The 23,827-nt window shown below is 30.8% G+C and overlaps 1 protein-coding gene across 1 annotated transcript; it reads right to left on the reverse strand.

Annotated features, from left to right (window-relative positions):
* Positions 1-7,291: 7,291 nt before the first annotated feature.
* Positions 7,292-23,699, reverse strand: LOC116024281 (TMV resistance protein N-like). Its single transcript, XM_031265172.1, has 7 exons — positions 22,962-23,699; positions 22,834-22,843; positions 12,260-12,677; positions 9,782-10,895; positions 9,375-9,650; positions 7,966-9,270; positions 7,292-7,859 (listed from the first exon to the last, which is right to left on the reverse strand). The coding sequence occupies exons 1-7, from the start codon at positions 23,697-23,699 to the stop codon at positions 7,443-7,445; spliced, it is 4,278 nt and encodes a 1,425-aa protein (XP_031121032.1). The 3' UTR covers positions 7,292-7,442.
* Between the last annotated feature and the right edge of the window lie 128 nt (positions 23,700-23,827).

Below are 23,827 nucleotides of genomic sequence, written 5' to 3' on the forward strand. Positions count from 1 at the left end.
TCCATCCCCTTTGGACGAAAAAGCCTTCTTTGTTTCTATGTATTTCAAACACACGGCAATATCATCTGCAAATTAAAAGAATGGAACCCTAAACCAACAAACTGCAATCTGATTTAGATGGTTTGAGAATTGAGATTAAAAGTCAAAAAGTAAATAGTATAAAGCTCACTCTACAAGTTTGCTTGGAGGGGGCAAAATAGTAAATATTTGGTCGGGGTAAAAAAAAATTTACTACAATACTAATAGAAAAAAAAATAAAAAAAATAAAATTGGCAGGGGGCCCAAGGCCCCTGCAACTCACATGTGGCTCCGCCACTGTAGGTGGGCAAAGTGGGAGAAAAAGCCAAAAATATACTACGTAAAAGTTAAGAAATTGTACTGGGTTTCTTGATTTTTGACTCTGCTGAAAAGAAGGAAAAGAAGATTAAAGGCAAAAGTTGGATGTGGGGTTTGCAGTTGGAATGTCGTAAGAAATTTCCTTTGAGTTTAGCAGTCTTCTACACACGCATTTTCCTAGCTGCTACCTCAGCTCTATATATAAATGTTTAGTTACTAGGCAAGCTGCTAGCGAATCAACGCAGAAGATAGTACTCAATTTCGAGTATGGCATCATCATCTCCATCGTCTTCTCGTTGGACGTATGATGTTTTTTTAAGTTTCCATGGAGAAACAAGAAGATCATTTACTGATCATCTCTACACGATTTTGTGCGAAGTTGGAGTTAACACTTTTCGTGACGATGAAGAGATCAAGAAAGGAGAGAACATTTCTACAGAGTTGTTGAAGGCTATTAAGGGGTCAAGGATATCTGTCATCATATTCTCCAAATATTATGCTCGGTCAAAATGGTGTCATAGATAATATGACGGGTTTACTTTATTATGGTATTTGACTGTCTAATGTAGGTTGCCCATACTTAATTGACTCAAATCGAGAAAGTCAATAATAGGCTCCTCCCGATGAGTTAGTAAATGTTCAATTTGATCTCTTTGTTTTGTGTGTGTTTTGCTTAAAAAAAAAAAAAGAAGAAAGTTTTGTGTGTGTTTTATTATTATTTTTTTTTCCATTTTTTAAGGATATAACTAAATGTTTAATTCAATAAATATAAATTTTGAGCAGGTATGAGTCAAAGTTCATCGAAGAAATCACTGCAGAGATATTAAGGGAATTAAACCACACTTGCATGAATGTTGCAAAGTACCCCAGTGGAATTAACTCTCGTGCTGGAAAAATAATTCGTTTATTGGAAAGTCAAAAAACGATAGACGATAATGTTGGGATGGAATGGGGCGCCAATAATTACTTGCGATTACTGCTGGGAGTTATTAACACTGCCTCCAGATCTTGGTCTCTTCAAAAGGAAGCTAAGGTGTAATGCATGCTTGAAAGTTCTCAATTTACAAAACAGAATACAAGCCGTCCCTTATTCTCAAAAAAAAAATACAAACCGTCCCTCTTACCAAAAAAAAAAAAGAATACAAACCGTCCCAAAAGCTATTACTGAGCAGGCTCCTACTTTAGCCCCTAACGCTGCCCGCACGCTGAGTCTGTCATATTCTGATGATTTGGGGCGTCTTTCTGCAGGACTCCGGTACTTTCAAGTAGGGGATTATGTCCTCGGAATGAAGAAGGCAAGTTTGCAAAGAAATGGGGGCCTTACATTATTGGGGAGGCCATTGGTCCAGGAACTTACAAGTTAAAAACAGTAGGAGGCAAGATCGTTGATCGGATATGAAAATAGGAACACCTAACTAAATATTATCAATAACACTGTAAGAAATGGCTCAAATTAACCGTGCAGCATTCCCTCCATCATCCACGTACTTGCCGCCCACTTTCACATTTTCTCCCATTTTCTCCCATTTTCTTACGCATTTAACTCATTTTGGATGTATAAATAAGTTAGGCTTTTGCTTTTGAAATCACTAATTCATTATCAATATTCAATTCTTAATTCATTCATTCTTCTTTTTCATTCTCACGCAGCCTCTATATATATATATATATATATATATATATATATATATATATATATATATATATATATATTATATCGTCCCAATTTAGCAATTTCCTTATTCTCTCATATTTATATTTCTCTATTATTCAACTTTTATAATTCTCAATTTTCGGTTATTGGCTTCCCGCCTCTGGTATATTCCTAACAAACACTGTAGTAGTAATCATGTTCCGCCCAAGGAAAGCCAAAATCAATGGAACCTACAAAATATTGCAATTTGATCTTTGTTCATTGACTTGGTCTTCTTAATAATTTCCCACTACACCCTACCAAGCCAATAAGTCTACATAACGGACCATCCACATAATATGTTACTCCGTATGATATTGCATCCTTTTCCTAGACCCCACCTATTTACCATCAATCATGTCAAGTGCTCATGCTTTTTTCCTGATATCAGTGTCACATTTGAAGTGTAAATAAAAGAAAATAAAAACACAAAACTATGAAATCAAATTGAACAGACCAGCACTAAACATTATAAGCTCTATTTGAAATTTTGGACATACCTAATTTACGACTTAGTTTAAAACTGAAAGTTTTAAAATTAGTAACTGCTAATTTATTTTGAAAAAATATTTTGGATAAGTTAATACTCCATCTGTCCCATTTTATCTGTTATACTTACTATTCATTGGTCAAACCAACTCTTTCTTTTTTTTTTGTTTATTTTCTTTATCATTTTTTACTTGTTTTTAAATTTAATTTTTTGTGTTTAATAGTACTTTTAGTGTAGTTTCTAAATATATAAATTTTGTATATTAATACTAAACTTAATATTATGAAAAATTGAATTAAAAATAACTTCAGTCAAGCCTCATTAACCGAACCAGACACATAATGTGACGGAGGGAGTAATTTAATTATACATTATTCCCAACCTAGATCTTAAGATACAAGTTCTCAATTTTAATATTTCACTATAATAAGTTAAATTAAATTTTTTTCTAATATAGCATAAATTATCAATATTAGTAAAACTGAATTATTTGTGAAAATCTCTTCTATAATAAACAATATGATTGTCATTACTCGTACGTTATCACATGAGTTCTACTACATAGTCTCCCAAATCTTACTCTATAAATTTTATTTCATGATGTAGCGGGTAAGCTACTTGTTTTTATGTGTGTCCCAATATAAATGTCTACATTAAGATTTTGTGTGTAGAAGTAAAAGTTGAAGTAAAAAATGAAAGTAGACAGTATTTTCCTTCACAACTTCACCTTCAACAAAACATAGTGGGACTAGTGGGGCTAGTACTAACAAATTTTCAACCACAAAACAATTAATTAAATTAAATGTTATGACGGTCTTGAATATGGATGGCAATGGGTCGGGTGTGGATCGGGGAGGGCTATTTCCATCACCCGACCCACCTTTCATTTTCTCCACCCATCCCCACCCCCAACCCGCATCGGGTGGACTTTTTTAGAATCCATCCCCACCCTCACCGGGTGCGGGTGCCCACTAGGGTGTCCACCACTTATCAACTTATTATTTTTTCAAAAAATAATATCAAAATTACTTACACATAATTAAACAACAAATTCATTAGTTATACTAAAACATAAAATAATAGAAATATTATAATATAATAACTAAATTGTTAATTTTTAAAAATAAATTTAGTTGTTTAGATATAAAAATGGTAAAAAGTTACCCAAAGTTATTGAAACTTTTATATAATTAACTATATACTAGTACTACTTATTTTACTATTATATATATGTATGCACACATGGTGGGTCTGGTGGGGTGCTAGGCGGGTTTTGTACATAAAACCCGAATCCAACCCGACCCATCGCGGGTTTACATTTTTAAGATCCACCCCCGACCCACCACCCACTATCACCCAAAAAACCCGACCCATTCGGGGTGGATTCGGGTGGATATCCGCGGGGCGGATTGAAATTGCCATCCCTAGTCTTGAAAGCGTTTTCTTTGGCAATTGTACTGAGTGCATCGATCTTTACGACTTTACACTCATTATCTTTTTTTATCCCCAAATCATTGTTTGTGTAGAGTTAATGCATCATCAAATGTGCTTGTTTGTTTGCGAAGTTTAGAAAAATCAACATTGTAGAATATGAGAAAAACAATTTGATTCAACTTCTGTTTACATTCCATGATCTTTAATTCACAGGCTCAACTAGACACCATCTGAATTCGTTATAGTCTGTAAAATACTATGATGGATTTCCTTGACTCCTATGTGGCCTTAGATAGCTCATCAAAAATATCATCGCCTTTCTGGATGGATTCATCGTCTCGAAAAGTGTTAGTCTTAGCCCACTTCAAATTTGCATAGAAATGATCAGAAAAGGATCATCTATTAGTAACTTAGGTTCCTTTCCTGAGACTCAAAAAATAATGAAAAACTTGATCAGTCTTTAGGTGTGTGAAAACACATTGTCAAGTTTACTTGTAGAAGAAGATGTCAAACTTCTTTGGTATGTTTTGCTAAGAAATTAGAAGATGTCAAACTTCTTTGGTATGTTTTGCTAAGAAATTTACCAAGATAGTAACTTAACATTTTTGTGCAGTTTTACTTTCTCAACCTACTAAAGCACCCTCACTGGTGATCGTAACCTCACTTGAGAGGGCCACAACTATGCCGCTTGACCACAAGCAGTTACTTAGTCAAGAATTGTGTACATTTCATATGCTGACAACTAATGAAAATTCTATTTTATGTCCATCATCAGACATCCCTTTCATATGTCTTCTTGAGACTAGAGTAATGAAAATGGTTAAAGGAAATTGTAACTTCCAAAATCATTATACTCATAATATGATTTCAGTCATTTAAATTATTATTTACAGATTAAATGTTTGTGTAACTCCTTTAAAAAAAAGTGTGTGTAAGTAATAAAAATTTCATTATATTAATGAAAACAAAATCTTTAATTTTAACTTATCGCACAAAGCACTCCTACTCTATTAAGGTTTCCCTAATATTATAAAATATGGTAATACAATTCCTATTCGTACTACAATTGAAAATTCAAATATGATAATAGAGTACTAATATGAAAATATTAGTATTAATATTAGAGTACTAATATGAAGAATATTGTAATACAATTCCTATTAGTACTACAATTGAAAATTCAAATATGAAAATTCAAAATTCAAATATGATAATATGAAAATTAAAATTACTAATTGTAATAATGCAGTACATTTATTTTCCTGCAACGTAATTTATACTATTTGTAATTCATAATTTTGAATAAAATACAGGTTGTTATTTTACTATTAAAATTGCTCTATAAATATTATAAAAAACAAAGAACAATTGTACTATTGAATATTTTCTATTCTTTTATGCTATTTCTCATATTTCTTCTTATTGTTTAGTAATAGAGTCTGTTTTTGTCTCCGTCTCCGACCTATCTCTAGGACAATGAAAAGCTCTTTAAAGCTCTGGTTGATACGTTGTTATTTCTCCAGAGAATATCAACTCTCCACGGTCAACCAACAAACACTCAAGGGCTTATTTCATTACTCCTATATGAATTTTTTCCTAATATAGTTATACTTACTGAATATCAAAATATAAGTGTATCTCAAAATATTGCATGGGTTAAATATTTTTTATATATTATAACAAATCAATTTCGTACGTGCATCGCACGGGTGAAAATACTAGTATATATTATAATGTCCTATTACTTCGAAGAAAATTTTTTCGAATCCATCGTATCAGAAGATATGACTTCCTTCCGGAGGATATTGTTTCCTTCCGGAAGGCATCACTCCCTACTGAACGCTCCTTCCAAAAGAAGCCGCTTCTTTCCAAATGACATTCTCAAATTATTTCGAGTAAATATCATTTTTGGTCCCTTGACTATCATTGTTGAAGCACATTTAGTCCTTAACTATTGCTTTTTTCTAATTAGGTGCATGACTTTCAAATAAGTATCACATTTGGTTCTCCGGTCAAACTTTCTAGCCATATATTACCTGAATTCTAACCGTAAAAATATTGGGTTACAATTAGAAGGGTATTCTTGTCCTTTCAAATTTAGTTTATTTTCCTATTTTATTTTTATTTTTCTTTTCCCTTTCTTCCTGGCTCTCTTGTTATTATCCCTTCCTCCTTCTTCTCACTGTCTTCATCTCAATTGCAGTGGTCGTCGGAGATGGGTGGTTTTGGTGTGACCGGCTGCAAGATCATCGGTGACGGTAGGCTCTAGCTTCTGGAAAGAGTTTAGGACGACAGCGTTTGCGCCGGATAACTTTAGCGCCATGTTGTAAATCATTCCAGGGAATGGCGCCTGCAAATCCTTGACAAGAATTTCTCCCGGCATTTCGCCGATTGATACTTTTGACATTTCTGGGATTACTTTCAGCTTTTGCTCCAACCAGGGCCGGTCCAAACATTTTGGAGGCCTGGGCGAAATTAAAAAATGGGCCCTTATATGAAAAACTAAAATTTAAATTTAATAATACTAAAAAATAATAATATCAAATAACATGAAATACATTCATTTTCTTTAGATTGTTTCAAATTTTTGTTAGATGATTCTGATTTTTTGAAAAATTTATTTATAGCTCTTGTAATTCTATTAGCTGCTCTACTTTTTTTTTTTCCACTTCTAGATAAATGTTTTTTTAGGTAATATTATATAATACAATTTTAAAATTTGTATATAAGAAAAGAACAAAAGCACCTGAATATTTTTAAAAAGTTCTCCTCAGTCTTCAGTTGTATCACAAACAGCTACACAGCCATGATTTTTAGTTCTTTTCTTTTACATATTTGCATTACTCATTAGAAGATTATAGATTTATATCCCTAAATCCCTAATGTGTGTTGTGTTGCCTGTGTGCAGTGTTGCAAAGGAAATAAAGACAGAACAAATTACAAATAAAATAAAACTTACAAAGTTACAACGGACAATGGGGCCCAAACTGGCAAACAAAAGAACAATAGTTTATCGTCCACGAAGATGCGGGGATGTTGCTGAATTTTATGAGTTAGAATAATATACATTATGAGTTAGAATAATGTACATTACGTGTTAGAATAATGAAATTTCTGGGGTAAGATAATGTACATTATGTGTTAGAATAATTAACATAATACTTCAATATTATTTGGTATTGTTATAATGAAATTAAATTAGTGTGTGGGGAAAATGAAACTACAAAATAGAGCTTATGCAATAATGTATATTGTCAAATGAAACTGTAGTAGAATTAAAATGATACTTTGGTATTGTTATAATGAAATTAGTGTGAATGGAAAATGAAACTGAAAAACATAGCAATATTGTCAAATGAAACTGAAATGCAATTAGAATAATACTTACTTCATGGGCCACACTGTTACATGAACCATGGTTCAAAGTAACCTCTTATTTTTAAGATTGCAAATATTACAATATCTTGCAAAGGAATGAATCCTTATGCTTCATGAAGATGCAGGAATGAATCCCCTTGAGGATGGAAAGAAACGCACTTCGCCTTCTCTGTTTCTATGTATTTCAAACAGACAAAATATCATCTCCAAAGAATTGAATTCTGCATACACCTCCAATACTTCTCCCATCCTTGTTGGAACTTCAAAAAACATACTATCATACCCAATGACTTTGATATTATAACACACATTGATGCTAATATAATTGGGTTCCTTTAGAATCCAAGCACCACTGCTTTTGCTTCTCACGCTCAAACGAATTCCGTTACAACCATCAATTTCACTGGGATCAATCACATTGTGCATGATTTGAAACTTTACATCCCCCCAAGGTATTGGAAAATTGCAGAATACAGACCCCACGCCCACTTGAAGCGAAATCTCGACACTATCACCTTTAGAACGTGCCTACATTATATTATGGAATACATACAATATAACAATTAATTATTACTACCTACTATACTATAAAAACACCAAATTAACAGAGATTAGGGGAACATATATAACTAACCTTGAACCACTTTTCAATTGAAGGAATCCTCACACCATTGCAATTTGCTATCCCAAAACCATGTAAGGATTCAAGACTCTCCAAGCCTGAAAGCTCAACCAAACTTTTGCAGTTCTGAAAATCTAACCATTCGAGTCTTTTCAAGTTTGATAGATCAGCTATTTTTTCTAATGACACACAATTCTTTGCAGAGAGTATCACCAAATTTGGAGGAAGTTGTGGAAGTGATCTAAGATTCTGCCAATCGTCCAAGTAGAGATTCCTCAAATTGGAATGATGGAAAAGGCTTAATGGCAAACTTTGAAGATAATATCTTCCCATTAAATCTAATGCTCTCAATGAGGACAAACTCCTAAGAGCAATTGGAAGATCATCATCTTCATGCAAATATTTGTCAGGAATAGTCAGAGCATTGCAATTGCTTATGTCAAGCTCTACTAAGGATGAAACACTCTCCATGTTTGGAAGCTCAACCAAACTTTTGCAATTCCCAATAAACAACGCTTGAAGTCTCTTCAAGTTTGATATATATGCTATTTTTTTCAATGAGACACATTTTTTTGCAGAGAGTATCTCCAAACTAAGAGGAAGTTCTTCAAGTATTCTAAGATTTTGCAAATTGTCCAAGTAGAGACGTTTCAAGTTTGAAAGATGACAAAGCCCAAAGGGTAAGCATTGAAGATAACAACTTCCTGATAAATCTAAAGATACCAATGAGGTCAAATTCTCAAGAGTGATCCTAAAATCTACTTCATGTAGATAGTTGTAACTCACACTTAGAACTTCCAAGGAGGATAAATTTGCAACTGAAGGTGGAAAAAATCCAACCCCAAAACGCCTTCTTCTTGACAATAAATGAGGTGATAAAATGTCAAGAAGTTGAGATTTTAAGTGTGATAGTACAGAACTTTTGTGCTCCCCCAGATCTAGTCTCTTTAGATTTCTCAAACATCCCAAAGAAAATGGTATATGTGAGATGGCAGTTCTACGAGCAAGTAAATCTCTTAGGTTCTCTAATTTTCCCAACTCAATTGGAAGCTCTCTCAGTTTTTTGCATTCTTCTAAACATAAAACTTCAAGTGATTTTAACTTGCAAATGCTATTTGGAAGAATCTTGAGTTTCCTGCAACTTTCGAAATCTAACTCAACAAGTCTCTCCAAACTTCCAATTGATGGGTGTACCTTGACCAAATTTGAACACCCCTTAAAGGATACTTTTTGAAGAGTATGTGCCCCAGTGAAATTTGGTGTTTTCTTAAGTTGTTGACAATAATCAAGCTTTAAGATCCTCAAGCATCTAAAATGCTGTTGAAAAAAAGTAGAAAAATGTTTAATCAATTTCTATTTTTCTAGTCAAAGCTCTTAATTAAGAAATAGGCAATGTTGAAAGAAAGGTTAGACATACTAACCTTCATATTGCATTGCAATTCTTTGATATTGCTACCTTTCATGTCTAACTCAACAAGTTTTTCACAGCGAAAATTTGATGGTATGCAACTCAAATGGCAATTGTGTAATCTAAACAACCTAAGTTCATTGGATAAATATTTAAAAGATCCACTGAGACACGTATGACCCAATATGAGTATTCTTAACTTTACCATCCTTGTAAATACTTTGGTACTCAAAGGCACATTCCCTAACATGTACGAATTTACAATTATCCCTTCAATTGCTTCGGTGCCCTATAAAAAACATTTATATATCGTTATTTCATATTTTAGATATTCTAAAAATCTTTTATTTTAAGATAGTTAAGTATAACAAACAAATGAATTAACTGGAATAACTCAAATACAAAAAAAAAATGTTTTACCTTGTCACCATGAAGAACATCAAATACATCCTTTGGGTCAACCAATCTACTTTGCTTGCCGGGATCTCGTGGAGATTCCTTTTGAACAATTTCTCTTCCCATATCCTGTACTAAATCATGCATTTGAAGCTTTCCGGACACTCCATCTCCATCTATTGTCAACAAGCATCTTTCTATCAAAGTTTTTATTCCAATTTTGGCATGAAAACCACAAGCTTCCAATATTATAGAAGTGTCGTTTTTGTCATCCCCAATGAAAAAGCAAGCAATATCGAGAAAGATGTTCTTAGTATCATCATCAAGTGCATCATAACTTATTTTAAGAATATTTTGAACTTTATCATTAGGTATTTTTCTCAATTTCTCAGCATTGTCGATCCACTCTTGCACAGATCTTCCACGCAAATGAGAACCTATAATTGTAAGCGCTAAAGGAAGTCCACCAGTATAACTTGCTATTCTTTCAGATACTTCAGTATACTCCTCTAATGGTTCAGAAACACCAAAAGCATGCCAACTCAATAGTTGAAAAGATTCAAAAAAGTTTAATGTTTTTACCATGTACTTCTCGTGTGCTCTAAGGTCACTCAACAAATGAACATCTCTGGTTGTTATTATAATTGTACTGCTTGAACCAAACCAATTCCGATGTCCAGCTAATGATTCTAGTTGACTAATATCATCTATGTCATCCAGAACATTAAGAACCCTTTTTGATCGCAACCTTTCTTTGATCAAACTGATTCCTTCATCGACATTATCTATTTCAAGTTTCTTTGTATTGAGAGTTTTGCAAAGAAGTTTCTCTTGCAAACGAACTAAACCACTGTGCCCCTCAGAAACTTGTGATCTAATGTTTGCAATAAAACAATAACCGTCAAATCTTTGATAACTCAAGTTGTAAATGGCTTTAGCTAGGGTTGTTTTTCCCACACCACCCATGCCAAAAATTCCAATCATCTTGACATGATCATTTGTTTGAGTTTGCAATAAATGAAGTATATCTCTAACACGAGAATCAATTCCAACAGGATACTTTGCAACATTTATGTATGTACGATTCACTTTCCGTAATACCTCTTTAGTAATTCTTTTGACGAACTTGGACTCATACCTATCATATTTTTCAAGGAATGTCAGCCTAAATCATTAAAGAAAATATTGGCAGAAAACACAAAACTAAGAAATCAAATACAACACATGATACAAAACTCTAGTTCAGTTATATTTTTAATTTTTTTTATCAACTGGCATAATCAATTCATAATTATAATTTCTAAAGAATTAATATTTATGACAAGTAAAATGAAAAATAAAAAAATTAATTAAAATGCATGATGTAGATTCTTGTTGTTTTACAAAAAATTTACATCCATTGGTAAAGATGTATAGATGGTGGAAGGCAATTAATTAGCAAAATTAATATAATAGGGTTACACTTGTGTGTGACCCGTTCCATGAGGTGAGTCGGGTCGGATTAGATCAACATGCAAATGTTATACTTATATGTGCAAATGGCATACTTATATGCTCAAATGTAATACTAATAAGGAATAAAGTGTTTGTTACTTACAAAGAAAAATCTAATACTTTTGAGGAGAAATATAATAATTTTTCATTTTGATATAAAAAAAGTATTACATCTTCCCAATAAGTAACGTTAGCAAACCTTTGTTACTTATAAGGAAAAATATAATACTTTTGATGAAAAATATAATATTTTTAAATCAAAATATAAAAAGTATCACATTTTCTCTTAAAAGTATTACTCCATACATTTTTTTTCCATATAAGTAATAAACACTTTATTTCTAATCATGGTGTGCTTGGTTTGCACATGGGAATCAGAATCAAAATAGGAATCAAATACTTGGTAATGGTAATGGGTGTTGGTGAAAGTATTTTGCATGTTTAATTTGGTAGTAGGGTGGAACTAGAATAATTACAAATATTGATGTTTGGTTGTGTATGACTCTATAATTGGAATAAGTATTTTAAAAATACAAAAATAAAAAATCAAATCAATTGATCCTAATATAATGACATCTAAAACATCATCAATATGTACAAAAAATCAAAACAATAATCTAAAAGTACTAATTCTAACTTAAAAATTAGATTACCAAGAAGATGGAATGATACACATTTTTAATTAGAGAATGATATTTTTAATTGAAGGGTAATCAAAATTAATAGTTGTATTTTAAAAAGTTATAAACCAAAAACTAATTATGATTTTGATTCTAATTCTTAATGTGTAAACCTATGAACCAAACACATCCTTAGTATTACATTTATGCATATAAATATTATATACATTTTCATCAATCTTGACTCAATTCGTCCAAAGGTGAGACGGTCTCCCAAATTTTTTTTTGCCAATATTATATTATTAATCATGTTGTGACAAATATATCGATCATACATCACATGCACCAAATATAACAATTTTTTTTATTAAAAAAAGGATTATATTACCCGTTTGCCATGATTTGCAAATCCCATCCCGACAAATTAGCAACTGTAGTGAGTGCAGCTTTCCACTCATCAACTCTTTGATCCCCAAATCGTTCTCGATGTTGAATCAATGAATCACCGAATTCTCTTGTTTGTTTTCGAACTTCGGAAGGATCAACATCATAGAATATAGGAAGAACCATTTGTCCTAAATTCTGTTTACATTCCACGATCTTCACCAGTTCATCAAGACACCATCTCGATCGAGCATAAGTTTTAGAGAATACGATAATTGATATCTTGGACCCCTCGATGGCCTTCAATAGCTCATCAGAGATGCTCTTGCCTTTCTGGATCCCTTCATCATCTCGAAAGGTGTTAACTCCAGCTTGACACAGACTTGAATAAAGATGATCAGTAAAGGATTTTCGTCTCTCCTCTAAAACTCAAGAAAACATGGTACAACGAAGCATCAGATGATGAAGAAGAGGAAGAAGAAGCCATAGTTGAAATTGATCTGAGTAAACTACTTTCTGTTTTGATTTGCTAGCAGCTTAGCATTAACTATAAAAGAGCTTGGGTGTAGTAGACAACCGGTGACTTAGACATTTCAAAGTCAAGATAGGAAACTTCATTCTTTGGAATGCGAAACTCAAAGGAAATTTCTTGTACATAGGATGTGATATGTTACGTTACGTCCTTTCCTAGATCCCACCAGTCAACCATTAATCATACCAATAAGGCAATAACGCGCCGCATAGCTTGGTAGGTGAAAATTTGAGTTTGGGGTAATAATTAGCGAATACTCATCAAATTTCATAAAGGGTTTGCCTAAAAATTTAGAACAATACATCATCAAGATATATTTCGTGATTTATTTCCTCTCACAAGTTTTCAGGACAGGAGACGTGGAATCCTTTAAATTTGTAGTTCAAACTTAATAAGGCAAATGTTATACATTCTCTTAATTTTTTCCCTTTATTTATGTAACATGTTTTGATTCATTAAAAAAAAAAAAAAGTGATTCAACCTCCACCTCACAACAAGAAGCAAATCCCAAACAAAATTTCCCATAAACTAGACCAATAGTTTTGGGGCGCATTGTGAATATCTTTGATTTGTATCTATTGCTTCGCAAGAGTCTTTACTTAACATATGAGTTAAGGATGTATAACTTTTGGTTAGCCATTTGTTTTTTATTCTCTAACCATGAGTTAATGTTGTATTTGTTGTTGGCTTATTAATTTATTATACAAATCTTATTTATTTATTTAATGTATTCTTATCTTGTTTTTTTGGTAAATTTACAGGGTATTTCTCTCCGTCCGTTTAACGGTGTCTGGGGGGGTCCACCCACGTTTGCTCCGGGAGGCACGGGAGCTGGCCTAGGGGGAATCGTCACTTGTGGGAATTGAACCCGGGTTCTCCTGAAATTCCTCCCCACAAAGAGAGCTCACTTGCCACTTGAGCTACCCCACTGGGTTATAATGTATTCTTATCGATTCAATAAATAATAATAATATTTAATGATGGTGATGGTGGTGGTGGTGTAAAATTTATACACATTTTGGACCTCCTATTTGTTGGCTTAATTAGTGTCAAAAACCTTAGTTTAGTTTTATAGGTTGTTAATTAAGTCAACAGTATCAGCTCTGGATTTTCCTACCGCACAGTCTGGATCAACGCTAGTGGCAGTTTAAGTCAAATCAAACTAAGTCTTCTTGATCCATGAATTGTGGGATTGATCTACACTACTGGTTGGAGCTTCATTTGAGGAAATAACAGCTGCAATATTTCAGGTTTAATGGGTTGGACATTCGGCTATATATAGAGCTCAAAATCAATGGTTTCATTACACACTTTCCTACAAATATATATTCCAGATTTACATGAGCTTTGAATACAGAATTATATATATTATTATTCTTGAGTTATTATCAGCGTGGAAGTGTGCTTGGTGGTTCGTCTTTGTTGGTGATCAATTATGCAACGCACAGTGTCAGCTTGAAGATGATGAAGGCTTAGCTAGGAGTACTTTTTGTAACCATTGTTGTAGTATGGTTGTTTCGTGACTCCTTGTAACCCCTGTGATCATCTAGTGGATTGGGTTGACGTGAAGTGCCCCGCAGACGTAGGAGTGTAGCTCCGAATTGCGTAAACAATTCCCGATATCTGGTTCTTTTACTTTGCTTTATTGTTTATGTTGCTTATTTATCTGTTTCTAATTTACTAATTTAGTCAGATAAATAATTCGGTTAAAAAAAAGTAGAAACCTTAGTCTTTATTTGTACATTCAAGATCCACAATACAATTTCAATGATGAGATGCTGATGATCTATATCTATACTATTAATAAAAACAAAATCCTCCATTTTAACTTTTTGTCCAAAACATTCCTATACTATTAAGGTTTGCTTAATATTGTAAAATATAGTAATACAATTCATATTCGTATTATAATTGTACATTAAAATTTAAGATATGGTAAAATTCCTAATACAATATATTCTTTCCTACTTTCCTATTCGTAATACAATTCTAGACTAAAATTAATAATTGCAATCTTCAATAATAATAATAATAATAATAATAATAATAATTTATCAAAATAATATACAAGCATCGTTACTCCGATCAAATAGGTTGTTCGATAATGCTCAGCCGTTGTTAGAATCAATTGATGGTTCACCATCATTTAGTCTAGTTAATCCTAGAGTGAATGGTAAGCATTGTACCATAGATTTATGATTTGCTTTCCAAGAACACCTATTAATATGCCTAGGAATGATAATACAACTCACATTGAAATTTTTTGTAATAACCTTTACATTTTATTATATACAAAATTTGATTTATTTGTTGTTTTAAATTATTGATTTACTCCAATTAATGTATTAATTATTATTTATTTATTTGTTTTTATTATTTTTCAAAAATATTTCAGTTGCTAGCAACCCAAATAATGCATATCCAATTAATATATAAAATTTATTTTGTATTAGGACATACATTCATAGTTGTGCATCTAAAGTACGAACCATTCTATGGGAATCGTTTAAACATTGATAATTTTTTATTATTTTTTTAAAGAAAATGAGCCGGTATTGCAATCAACTGTTGGTTCTCCAACATTTAATCCAGTTAATTCGAGATTGAATGGTGAGCAACTTTTTTTTTCCAATATCCCACGCACATATTTTCTTCTGTAAAAAATGCAATCATACATTTTTCTTCCTCAATGTAAATAATTGTAGTAGCGCAGCTGGTAACAAAACATTGTTCGATGGATTTAGGATTTTCTCTCCATCAACACCTATTAGTATACCAGCAACTACTACTACTGAAAAAATATATTGTAACTTAATATATTAAATTATATGTAAATTTTAATTTATTTGTTCTGTTAAATTATTGCAGTTAATATTTGTCAAAATCCATTCAAAGAGAATAATGTGGCCACTAGAGGAACACCATTAAGTGCAATCATAAATGGTATATGTTATATTCAAATTATCTTATTTCTCATCTCGGTTAAAGTAATATTTTAATATGATTTTATTTATTTAGTTATTGTTTTATTTTTACTTGTTAACATGTTAATATTAGTGAATCTTAGATCTCCTCAAAATAAGCTGTTGCATCCATTTAAAAGTCAGCACAATAAATGGATCATAAAAATTAGATTCGGTTAGAGTAAAACATGCCCACTATCCTGCATTCTGTCTTTGATCCAGACGACCTGAAGAGTATATTGACTTTGGTCCAGAAACTGATCCAGCGAACAGAAAAATACCTTATAAAATTTTTATATTTTGACTAATAATTAGGTCAATATTAAAGGGTCCAAATGTGTATTATTTTTACACTTACAGTTTACTTTGTATCTCCATATAAATCGGAATCCAGAGAGATAAGAACGAAAGGGTTGGTGTGGCCACAACTACAACTAGTGGCACTTCAAAAGGCTGAGATTCTACGGGCGCTACTAAAAGTCTTTTTGTTTTTTAGGTCGTGTAATAGGGAAGTGTAACCCTCAAAAGCCTTTGGTACTTCAGTAGGGCGAGCAACCCTTAAACAAAAAAAAGGTTGTTTGGGGCCGAAATTTTAGAAAATGTGTTTAGCATTATTGGAGGATCAATTCCTTCAAATTAAAAATTAGGAAATAAATTGACAGATGCAAACAATTGAGAAATCAAAAAATGATTTTTTTTTCTAAGTAAGGAGTGAAATTTTAGAGAATTTATATGTAGCATTACTCTAATGAATTTTTTTTCCAAGCACTGCCAAACTCAATGGAATCCACAAAATATTGCAATTTGATCTTTGTTCATTGACTTGGTCTCCTTAATAATTTCCCATTATAATGTACCAAACCAATAATTCTACTTATATAACGGGACCTCAATGGAGCCTACAAAATATTGCAATTTGATCTTTCTTCATTGACTTGGTCTTCTAAATAATTTCCCACTACACCGTAACAAGCCAATAAGTCTACATTACGCGCAAATTATATTGTGGACCATGATCATGGCTGATACTGCAGTTGTGTTGAACGGATAGTGCAGTTGTGTTGAAAAGATACTGCAGTTGTGTTGAAAGGAAACTACATCGAAGCTCCAACACGCATACAAAGGAATCATCCAGTACAGAACATCATTGGAGATCCCAGCTCTGGAGTTAGAACTCGAGGGAGAAAACGTGATTATCTTGAACTTGCAGGGTACGCATGTTACACATCGAAAATCGAACCAAAGAATGTAAAGGAAGCATTGCAGGACGAACACTGGATCAAGGCCATGCAGGAAGAACTCGGCCAATATGAAAGAAATAAGGTATGAAATCTTGTCCCTAAACCTCACGGTGTTAATGTTGTAGGTACAAAATGGATATTTCGAAACAAGACAGGCTTTGTAGGCAACATTGCTCGGAACAAAGCTAGGCTGGTAGCAAAAGGATACTCCCATATTGAAGGCATCGACTCCGATGAAACTTTTTGCTCCTGTAGCTCGCCTTGAATCTATACGTCTTCTAGAGGCTATTATTATCTCCTTCTATTGTAGTATTTTTTCTCATTTTAAATAGTTGACATATTACTATTGGTTTTCCTAAGAAGTCTGTAGAGGAATCAAAAAATTGTATTCCAAAAGTTCCACTTCCAAATGTTTCCATCATTTTTAATAATGAGTCTCCTATTATTGTTGGTAATTTGCTTATATTATACATGCTTTCATCTACTATTATTTTATCAATAAAACCATAAGTAAATAGTTTATATACTGCTGTAGGGTTGGCTTCTTCGGTACATAAAAATCTAGGATATTTTGTTACTTTTCCTACTCTTAATATGGTATTATTAGACTTATATTCATAAAATTTATTAATAACTTCATAGGCTTCTATTACTTGAGAGGGGTACTTAATTTTATCTGCCATGGTGAAAGGAATTTTAGTGGTGGAAGATTCTGGTTGGTGGATTAATTTTGATGGAAAAGTTTTTAGGGGTTCTAATAATGCTTGTACTGGTGAATTAATACTAGGTTCCTCTTTATATTCTCTTAATATATTAATAAGTTCTGCACACTCTTCTAGAGTTTCTAATATTAATTCATGTTTTTTAGTAATTTCTTCTATTGTTTTCTTCATTTTTTCACTGAAACTTCTACTACTTGACATTTTTGTACCTGCTCAAAAAATCAGCTAACACATTTTTAGTTCCTGATATAGGTTTAACAATAAAATCATAATAGCAAAAGAAAGATTGCCAATATCTCCTTCTGTTTAATTCTGGTAATGGATCTATTTTATTCATAATAAAGGCTCTAACTTGAGTATTATCTGTTCTTACTATAAATTTTACCGGTAATAGATGATAATGAAATCTTTTTATTCCTAATTTTACTGCTAATACCTCTTTCTCATTTATATGATAATTTTGTTCATTAGGCTTCCATGTTCCTGATCCATATCCACATATTAAAGATTTTTCCTTGTCTATATCTTCTTTAGTATAAGCAACTAATACTGCTCCCCATCCTACATCACTAGCATCTGTATATAATTCTAGTTGATCATCTTTTTCTGGTAATCTTAATTTTGGTAGGGATTTTACTTTTTGTTTTATAGTTTTAATAGCATTAGTATGTTCCTCTTTCCATTCAAATATATTAGATTTTCTAATTAAATTTTGTAAGGGTTTTCTAAGTGTTGGTAAATCTTTAATATAATCTGATGCATAATTTACTATTCCTAAGAATTGTTGTACTTCTTTTTTATTATCTAGTTTTTCTTTAAAATCTTTTATTTTTGTTACTATGTGTTCTTGTAATTGTAATCCTTCTCCTGAGACTATGTATCCTAAATATTCAACTGTATTTTTAAATATTTCAGATTTCTTTTCTGATAATAAGATTCCATGTTTTCTAACAGTTTTTATAAATTCATTCAAATGTCCTACATGATCTTTTAAAGTATTACTATATATTAAAATATCATCTACATATACTATACAAAATTCATTTAAAGGTCTAAAGACTTGATCCATTCTTCTTTGATATATTTGTGGTGCATTTTTTAATCCAAAGGGTAATACTTTCCATTCATGTTGTCCTTGAGGGGTACTAAAAGCTGTTAAAGGTTGAGCTTCCTTAGTAAGTTTTATTTGCCAAAATCCACTTTTATCAAGCTATTCTGTTTATTAAATTTCTTTTACAAGGTAAAAAGTATCCATCAAATATTATTTTCTTGTTTAATTCTCTATAGTCAATTACCATTCTAGCTTTTCCTCTTTTTTGTTCACTATGTTTTCTTACCATTCTAGCTTTTCCTCTTTTTTGTTCACTATGTTTTCTTACTAAAAAGGCATTTCCTCTTTTTTGTTCACTATGTTTTCTTACTAAAAAGGCAGGGCTACTATGTGGACTACTATGTTTTCTTACTAAAAAGGCAGGGCTACTATGTGGACTGCTACTTTCTTTAATTATTCCTAATTCTCTACTATGTGGACTGCTACTTTCTTTAATTATTCCTAATTCTAATAATTCTTTTATGCTACTTTCTTTAATTATTCCTAATTCTAATAATTCTTTTATATGTATTTCAAATTCCTTTTGGTCAGTTGGACTATATCTTATAGGTTTACTTCTTATAATATCATTTGGATTTATTAATTTTATATCGGCATATATTTTTTCTTTATCCCATAAGGTAATAGGGTTTTCTCCAAAGTTTATTTTTAATAGTTCTAAATATTTTTTCTTTAATTGTTCTAAATTATTATTTCTTTCTATTTTAATGTTATATATTTTTAAAAAATGTACTGGTAAAATTCTTTTTAATATAATCCATTTATTACAGGGTGTTAATAGACTTAATGTTTCACTATTTATTACTTGTGTTTTAAAAAAGTCTAAAAAGTTGTTTCCTAATAATAAAGGGTGTTTCATATTATTTTCTTGATATATTATTGGTATTTTAATCATTAATTTGTCTAATATGATTTTTACATCTTCAGCTACTACATCTAGTTCTTTATTATGTTCATTAAATCCTGAGATTTTTATTCTATGTCTATTTGATTTTTTCCATCTGTATGGTGCTATTATATCTTTTTTAGCTAAACATATATCTGCTCCACTATCTATAAATATTTTTTGTATTCCCATCTTATTAGGTTTGTATTCTACATATGCTTCTATATAAACTGCTACCATCTATAAAGTAAATAGTTATAATAATTTTCCATAATTTTGTCTCCTAGATCTTCTCCTAATTTTTCTTCTAATATTTTTTCTACTCTTTTTAAGGTTATCATCCTCTCAATAAAGTTTCTTTCAATGTTTTTTATTCCTAATTGTAATAAAACTAACCATCCTTTATGCGTATCCATTATTCCGAACTTTCATCCTCACTACTCTCATTATTACTACATTCATTAATATTTTCTTCTTCTTCTGGTTCTGTTTCACTGATATAAAATACTTCATATTCATACCATTGATCATTTTGTTCTTGTATTTGCTCTAGATTCATTATAAATTCAGTAGTATTAATATATTTTACTCCTTTTTGTTTTAGCTTAGGGCATTTATTAGCATAGTGTCCTTTTTCATTACAATTCCAACATCTATATTCATAAGGTTTTTTATTTTTATTTTCTCCTTCTAATGGTTTTATATTTCTTCTTCTTTTCCTGAATTTTCTCTTATATCTAAATCTTCTTCTAGTTTCAGGGGTATTTTTATACTTTCTAAATTTTTTCCTTTTATATCTTCTATAAGGTTTATAATATGGTTTATAATAAGATTCATTATTTCTATTTTTCCTAAATTTCCTATCTTTGTTAGAATATTTTCTTTTTCTTCTCTTATCTTTATAGTCTCTATCACATCCAAATATTAATCTTTTCTCTGTAAATCCACATATTTCTCTTAATCCTTTCCTCTTATCTTTTTTAATCTTTTGTTGTATCCTATATTCTTCACATTTTCTCATTAAATATGACCTTAATACTCTAATTCTTTCTCCTAAGGTATTTTCTTTTGGTTCATAGTGACTATATTCCTTAGTTATTTCTGTATTATATGGTGTTGGTAAATGATCATAATATAATTGTTGATATGTTATACCTTCTTCTTGGGAAAATCTTGCTTCATAAAAGAATTTGCTAAAGCTTATAGTATATTCTGGTAATTTACTAATTTTACAACATTTCATATTATTTAAATTCATTATTATTTCGGTTTTTCTTTCTGCTATTACTTTTTCTTGTGATACAAACCATCTTTCTCCTAAAAATTCTCTTTTTAAAACTATATCAAATATTGATAACATAGATTTCCAATCTGTAGCATAACTAGGTGCTTGTGCTCTAAATTGAACTGTTATAGATTCAAACCAAAATCCTACTTTTCCTATTAAAGTTTTTGATATTAAGTCATAAACATAATCAAGATCTGCAGTGTAATTTGAGTTCATTAGTGCTATAAACATTCCTAAATTCCAGTCATGTATTCTTCTATTAATTTCTTGTTCATCATAAACATTATCTAAGTCTAGAAAATATCCATTTAAATTTACTCCTTGACTCATAGATCCTACAAAATCTTTAAATTCAGATTGTTGTCCTATTGGTATGTGGTCTGGTAGTCTTGTTTTTCTTTTGCTGATTAATTCTTCTTCAGGATAATCATTAGCATCTTCATTTATTATATCTTCTGTTTCGGCATCAGTTTCTATATTATTATTGTTTTGGTCAAACTCTTCTTCTATATCGCTNATTATTGGTATTTTAATCATTAATTTGTCTAATATGATTTTTACATCTTCAGCTACTACATCTAGTTCTTTATTATGTTCATTAAATCCTGAGATTTTTATTCTATGTCTATTTGATTTTTTCCATCTGTATGGTGCTATTATATCTTTTTTAGCTAAACATATATCTGCTCCACTATCTATAAATATTTTTTGTATTCCCATCTTATTAGGTTTGTATTCTACATATGCTTCTATATAAACTGCTACCATCTATAAAGTAAATAGTTATAATAATTTTCCATAATTTTGTCTCCTAGATCTTCTCCTAATTTTTCTTCTAATATTTTTTCTACTCTTTTTAAGGTTATCATCCTCTCAATAAAGTTTCTTTCAATGTTTTTTATTCCTAATTGTAATAAAACTAACCATCCTTTATGCGTATCCATTATTCCGAACTTTCATCCTCACTACTCTCATTATTACTACATTCATTAATATTTTCTTCTTCTTCTGGTTCTGTTTCACTGATATAAAATACTTCATATTCATACCATTGATCATTTTGTTCTTGTATTTGCTCTAGATTCATTATAAATTCAGTAGTATTAATATATTTTACTCCTTTTTGTTTTAGCTTAGGGCATTTATTAGCATAGTGTCCTTTTTCATTACAATTCCAACATCTATATTCATAAGGTTTTTTATTTTTATTTTCTCCTTCTAATGGTTTTATATTTCTTCTTCTTTTCCTGAATTTTCTCTTATATCTAAATCTTCTTCTAGTTTCAGGGGTATTTTTATACTTTCTAAATTTTTTCCTTTTATATCTTCTATAAGGTTTATAATATGGTTTATAATAAGATTCATTATTTCTATTTTTCCTAAATTTCCTATCTTTGTTAGAATATTTTCTTTTTCTTCTCTTATCTTTATAGTCTCTATCACATCCAAATATTAATCTTTTCTCTGTAAATCCACATATTTCTCTTAATCCTTTCCTCTTATCTTTTTTAATCTTTTGTTGTATCCTATATTCTTCACATTTTCTCATTAAATATGACCTTAATACTCTAATTCTTTCTCCTAAGGTATTTTCTTTTGGTTCATAGTGACTATATTCCTTAGTTATTTCTGTATTATATGGTGTTGGTAAATGATCATAATATAATTGTTGATATGTTATACCTTCTTCTTGGGAAAATCTTGCTTCATAAAAGAATTTGCTAAAGCTTATAGTATATTCTGGTAATTTACTAATTTTACAACATTTCATATTATTTAAATTCATTATTATTTCGGTTTTTCTTTCTGCTATTACTTTTTCTTGTGATACAAACCATCTTTCTCCTAAAAATTCTCTTTTTAAAACTATATCAAATATTGATAACATAGATTTCCAATCTGTAGCATAACTAGGTGCTTGTGCTCTAAATTGAACTGTTATAGATTCAAACCAAAATCCTACTTTTCCTATTAAAGTTTTTGATATTAAGTCATAAACATAATCAAGATCTGCAGTGTAATTTGAGTTCATTAGTGCTATAAACATTCCTAAATTCCAGTCATGTATTCTTCTATTAATTTCTTGTTCATCATAAACATTATCTAAGTCTAGAAAATATCCATTTAAATTTACTCCTTGACTCATAGATCCTACAAAATCTTTAAATTCAGATTGTTGTCCTATTGGTATGTGGTCTGGTAGTCTTGTTTTTCTTTTGCTGATTAATTCTTCTTCAGGATAATCATTAGCATCTTCATTTATTATATCTTCTGTTTCGGCATCAGTTTCTATATTATTATTGTTTTGGTCAAACTCTTCTGCATCAGTTTCTATATTATTATTGTTTTGGTCAAACTCTTCTTCTATATCGCTTGTTGGTTCCTCTTCTATTATAGCATTGACTGATTTCATGCTTGTTGGTTCCTCTTCTATTATAGCATTGACTGATTTCATCTTTCTTAGTACTTCTATAATTTGATCATTTTCTTTAACTATTTCTGTATCATCTTCTTCTTCTTCTTCTACTAATCCTTCTATGTATCCTACTATTTTTAAATCTTTCTCATTATTTTCTATTTCTTTTCTACTATCATCACTACAAGTATCTACACTACTAGTATCACTTCTTATCTTATCTTTTCCTTTTAGTTTTTTCATAGAATTTCTTAAATCTTCTACTTCTAGTCTTAAATTTTCCATTTCTTGTTTTATTTGCTTTAATTCTAATTTAGTATCTTTTAATTCTTTTTTAGTGTCATAATAACTATGTTTATATTTCTTATATTTATCTATCCAGTCTTTACTAGTATGTTTATATTTCTTATATT

This window comes from Ipomoea triloba, chromosome 7 (assembly GCF_003576645.1).
Source record: "Ipomoea triloba cultivar NCNSP0323 chromosome 7, ASM357664v1".
NCBI classification, from domain to species: domain Eukaryota; kingdom Viridiplantae; phylum Streptophyta; class Magnoliopsida; order Solanales; family Convolvulaceae; genus Ipomoea; species Ipomoea triloba.